Genomic DNA, 6003 nt, shown 5'->3' with positions numbered 1-6003 from the left:
TCTGAGTGGTTGGATTGTCTGAGTGGTTGGAGGGTCGGAGTGATTTCATTATCTAAGTGGCGGGATGACCTCAGCGGCTGAGTGGTTTGAGTGGCAGGATGGTCGGCGTAGTTAAATCTTCGGAACGGTTAGATTGCCTGCTTGGCTGGATGATGTGAATGATTGGAGTGGCTCTTACTGATCGGGGGTTGTAGAAGTGGGTAGATGTTAAGATGGTTTTAATGCACGGATTCGTGATGCCGTTATACGGTATTGAATCGGACGATATGTCAGATGAAATAAAGAACTGCATGAAACTAGCAAGCATCCAATGATTTAAATTTTGAATTCCAACAATTGAAAATATGAGAACCTGATTTTGGATCTACATGTAATGTACTTATACCTTTTTGTAAATAGTTAAGATTTCAAGGTTTGTATGGAAGATTGCTGTTGAACAGAACCATTTTTTTCGAATAACAAGTGAACAATGTTAAAAACAAAACAAATTTTCCCAAACCAGCTGCTTAAAAAACATAAAAAAAACTATGTTACAGCTTACAAATAAATAAATAAATAAATACTTAAATCACTTAAATATACGTTCATTTAAACAAGCGTGTTCATAGTTGAATGGTGTAACGCAACACGTAACGCTATTGATCTAAATTGGTGTCAAACTTTTAATTGTGTAACAAAAGGAAATTCGATATGCTTGGAAAGTATACAATAGAAATGTGTTCACGATTTAAACGGTCTGTTACTTTGTGTGTGATTGATTTAAGAAAGACATAATTCAGTCAATTATCTAAACTGTAATTTAAATGGAAGCTACTTACACGAATACGTTAAGATCTTTCCGTAATGAAAATAAACTAGATATACAAACTACCACGTAGGATTAAAATAGGTATACATTTCACTGTAATATAAACTTTTTAACGTGATATTTTCTGAAAGCAATGTCTTAATACAATCTATTTCGCATGTTTCAGTACTTAGAGAAAGGGAAACTAATCTAAACGACTTTTTAAAATTAAAATTTGAAAGGAAATTTAAAAACGTGAACGCTTAGATCGTAACTATGATAAATAGCGTGCACGGACTCCATGTGCCAGTCGTACTTATATAGATCAACAACAAGAAACTTGATTCGAACCTGGAACCTGGAAATGTTCGGAAGACTGTAGGACCGGAAATGGCGTCCATGACACTGGCGTTAACCGATTGGCGTCTGCGTAATACAGCGGCCGGACTATTAGAGCAGGTGAGACCCAGTCCAGCGATAGAAATAATATGTGTTATTAAGATTGTAGTAGTATTGTTAATAGTAGTAATAGTATAATGATGATGATGATGATGATGAATTTGTATTAGTATTAGTAGCAGTTATAGTAGTAGTAGAAGTAGTAGTAGTAGTAGTAGTAGTAGTAGTAGTAGTAGTAGTAGTAGTAGTAGTAGTAGTAGTAGTAGTAGTAGTAGTAGTAATAGCAGTAGCAGTAGTAGCATTTGCAAGAATAGCCATGATGTTCAAATATATAATTAAAACGGTTTACGAACACTTCGCTGTAAAATTATTTTCAAAGACGTTGATTGTCTTTATAAATAATCCATGACACGTTTATGTATTTCAGTTATGCATGAACGGTACGCTAGCGGACATCTACTTCGTGTTTCCAAACCGAGGCGAGCAGCAAGACTCGCTTCCAGCGCACAAGTTCATTCTGAGCATGCGCAGTCCGGTGTTCGAAGAGATGTTCTACGGACTTGATTCCGGAAAGCAGGAATCAGAGATCATCGTGAGGGACATCCGGGCAACTACGTTCCGAATAATACTAAGGTTAGTATAGAAAGGAACTCGTGACCATGAAAACTGTCTCCTATATGATGTAAGCCGTTATTACCCATGAAAAAACTCTATTTGATATTATAAAAAAAAATAATCGGCGGACAAAACAAATGTTAATCAAACATAAGTTTTTATCTGAAAGCTTTTTTTATTAAAAAAAACAACAACAGCATACAACAACTTTTTCCAAAACATTTTGCATTTACGTTTACATGCCCAGTGTTCGAAATAGAAGTCTTCTATAGCAACTCCGTCCAAAAGCAGTTCCAATCGCCTGATTTGCATACAGCTGCTAGTTAGGTTGAAACAGTGGCGTTAATTACCATATACGCGATAGACTTGTCTCGATGTGTATACGTCTTATGCGAAGAAAAATTGCTTTAATTTGCATCTGATCAATCCAGAAACTCATTCATTGACATATTCTCTTTAAGATATTGACACTTTCAAACAATTTCTTCCCAAAACCGATTCTGACTACCGTTAAGTGCTACTATATGATACAAAAATACATGCATATATATTTTGGTAAATTCGTATTAATTTTCGAAATATACTTAATAAAAGTCAGCTTAAGGCTTATTTGCGCGGGGTATTATGCGACGTTTATTTAAAAAATTGAAGAGTATGCAAAAAGGAAAAAAAACGCGAGCACTTCATCACGACCGCAATATAACCGAACATGAAATGAAAACATCCTGATATTATTATTTTCAGTATATAGTTCTTGTTTCTGAAAATTACGATCTCAGAACACATTTCGCTTCCGCTATCTGTTCACACTCTTGATCATTGTATTTCGCCCGCTGCATTTGTATGGTAGCAATGACTATCAAACGTGAAAAATGGTAGATGTTCTTACGTACATTTATTGATCCGCGGCATGGCGATAATGGGTATAATGCCATATGCGGCCATCGTAGTTTCAAACCAGCTCGTGCATTTGCACGGTCTGATCAGGAGCTACAAGGTCCGCTATGAAGTCACGGAACCTTCCGTGGTCCCATTAACACACTTCATGACCCCTTATGAGAGAATACGGATGCAGAGGCATATCTGGGGCAACACCGTTCGAATTTGTCTTAAGGCCTATTTTCGCATAACGCGGCTCTATTTATATTTAAAAAATTAATAAGGGTATGCTCGTGTCTAGCAGTTTTTTACAATACCTAATTATAATATTATGTTGTAAAAAACCATCAACATTTATTAATATATGTTCATTTGAATAAGACTGCTATGAATGTACGGTTCAATTTTCTGCAGATACATGTACACGGACAGCGTCGAATTTGACGGCAACACCGTGCTCCATGTATTGTACGCGGCCAAGAAATACCAACTCTCCCCTTTAATCGAAGAGTGCGAAAGTTTCCTGCAGACGGCAATCGACGTCAATAACGTCTGTTCGATGTTCAACCAGGCCGCGTTCTACGAGATGGACATTCTGCAGACGAAGTGCCTCGATTTCATTTGCATGAACGCCAATGACGTCTTCATTACAGACGATTTTCTCCAACTGACGCCGCTGTCTTTACTGGCCATTCTTAAAGCGGGATCTTTAGGCGTCGAAGAAGAACTAGACGTTTTTAAAGCCGCCATGAAATGGGCGGAGCATCATTGCGAAAAGAAGGGCTTTGAGCCGACTCCCAAGAACAAAAGGGCGTGGTTGGGAGAGGCGTTGTTTAAGATTCGACTGCCAATCATTCCGGTCGCGGATTTTACGACAACGGTCGTAGAAACGGGTTTGCTGACGCCAGAAGAACAAGTTGAGCTTTATAAGCACATGACGTCACACAGAAATCCATCTCGCGATGAGGATCTTTTCGATAACGTTGGGAAGTTTGATGCTAAACATCGGCCCGGCAGCGTGTTTGAGTTAAAGATTCCAGTCTCTTCGGCAGAAAACATAAAAAGCTGTCTTACGGCAGCCAGTCAGATTCTGTTAGTGGCGGATAAGCCGCTCCGTCTGCGAAAAGTTAGCTTACTATACAGCCCTCAACAATACGAGCAAAACATTTCAGTCACCATAACGAATATGAAAGACAGGTCTTTTCAAAAACCTAAGCTGGAGCCGGTCCCCGAGAAAGGACCAATCACGTTCACGCAGGGCGTGTACCTTAAGCCGAACACCCAATACAATATTGCGGTGTCCTGTATGATATACCGGGGTGATGTCAAGGCACTCGAGTTTACTGAAACTCAGAGAGGTGTGCTGATCAATATAAGTAGTGTGTTTAATTCAATCTCATCCATTCATTTGTCGAGAGTTCATTCAGATTTCAAGTGAAATCATTTATTTTGATTATTAGAAAAAAGTGTTATATATATTTATAATTTAAACAGGTTACGTTTGTTTGATATTGGTGCCAAAACTATACAACACGTGAGAAATTGCCCCTGCTTCGAATAAACCCACGAAATAATACTGCTTTGAAGCTGAATGTTTATTCTTATGCAAGGAAATACACATGTTGTACATTGAAGCGTGTTGGGAAGTTTTCATTCACTACAAACGATGAGTTTCTATATATTACATTATTTTAATATGATTTAAATATTGTTGCAAATAAAACTAAACTAGTATACAATATAACGCGTTAGTATGTACGAAGGTGTACACTTCGCATATAGCACGGTTAACGCATTAAACTGTACCGGTGTTCTTGTTCATTATAATTTCGATGGCTTTTTGCACACACAAAACCATGTCCCTGTATATTTTAGACAATCTGGTATTTATAAAGTGAGTGTCATTATTAAAAACAGTAACACATGCGAACATATATTTTTTGATTAACAAAAAAACTATTATCTTAAAGAAACCGGCGTTGTGATGAAAGGGCATGTACTTTTTGTTTATCTTTCAACATGCCAAATCATGAAAAAATGATTGTGATGTTAGATACGTATAGAACTAAATTATTTCACAATATCGTTTTCTTGACAAAACCCGAATCCGTTTCTTCATGCGGAAACAGGTAGTAGTCTCAGCTTTAACACTTTTTTAAATCAGTTTCCAATATGCTTTTCTCAGACAGAGTTAGAGACATACTTTTTGAATTATTTCCTTATATTTATTTTATTGTTAAGTATATTATATCGTTTACAGATAAATTAAGTGTTATATATGTTGCGACTTGTTCACAGTTTCTATAAGTACAATAAAAACTGTCATTGATTCAGAAAATATAGTATGCATTTTTTTTAAACAAGTGAAGTTACATCCTGACAAAAACCCGTGTGAAAATATATCTATGAACAATCCCCAATCGAAATCAGTTAAAAATGCACGTTCGTAACGCGTTTTATGGATAATCTGCAAATAACGCGTATCGCTAACATAAAATTCACGCTTTAAATTTCGGACGCTTGAGTGGTTCAGTTGCCGCCAGTTGGTTTTTGCTTTCGAAGGTCCGAGTTCGACTCCCGGTTAAAGCCTTTTTTTTATGACACATGTTATTATTATTTTAGAACTTTCCAAGCATTAGAGTTTTGCAAGCAATAATATACAGACATTATTCGAAAATACGGAACTTATTCATTGAAGCAATAGGCTACACGAATAAATATTAGAGTGCTGAAAGGTTCATATCCGGTTGATTGCATGTAAAGTAAATGCATACTTTAAGGTAAATAACCGCATTCACATACAAATGGACGATTGGCCGAAACCTTTCTGGTAAATTTCCGATAAATAGGGGAATCAAGTCATTCCCATGTTTACAAATCAACAAATCATCGGTCTGAAAAACGATACGAATACAAAGTGCTTAATCTGGACGTACATACAATTAACTACATGTGTCCAGTTTTCCTTTATTGATTATAAGCAGTGACCTTAAGGGAATGTAGGGCGTCGGTAATAGCCAGATAAGCCGTAGGCAAACAGGGATAATCTGTAACAACGCGAGTATAAATCCTGGTATGATCAATTTACTAACATAAAACATAATTTCGGAAATGCCGAAAGACTAAGGTGTCCTTGAACTTTGACCTCATTGTCACAAAATCAATATGAGTTTCCCTTTCCTCCAAAAATAACCATGATGGTCGTAGGTCAGTGTTCTCTAGAAATCTTGCGAAAGCGAAATTGCCCAATGTGCGACAGGCTGACAAACAGCTGCACAGTTTTATACCACCTCTTCTGTGCAGGAAGCATATTAAAACAATAC

General features: G+C 36.9%; 1 protein-coding gene across 1 annotated transcript; it reads left to right on the top strand.

Annotated features, from left to right (window-relative positions):
* The first annotated feature begins 1119 nt into the window (after window positions 1-1119).
* Window positions 1120-4229, top strand: LOC127841329 (BTB/POZ domain-containing protein 6-B-like). The gene is made up of 3 exons (XM_052370059.1): window positions 1120-1246; window positions 1614-1819; window positions 3095-4229. Exons 1-3 carry the CDS (start codon window positions 1178-1180, stop codon window positions 4116-4118), a joined length of 1299 nt encoding a protein of 432 aa, XP_052226019.1. The 5' UTR covers window positions 1120-1177; the 3' UTR covers window positions 4119-4229.
* Window positions 4230-6003: the final 1774 nt, after the last annotated feature.

Source organism: Dreissena polymorpha, chromosome 8 (assembly GCF_020536995.1).
Source record: "Dreissena polymorpha isolate Duluth1 chromosome 8, UMN_Dpol_1.0, whole genome shotgun sequence".
Classification (NCBI taxonomy): Eukaryota; Metazoa; Mollusca; class Bivalvia; order Myida; family Dreissenidae; genus Dreissena; species Dreissena polymorpha.
This window is presented reverse-complemented; position numbering and strand designations above follow the sequence as displayed.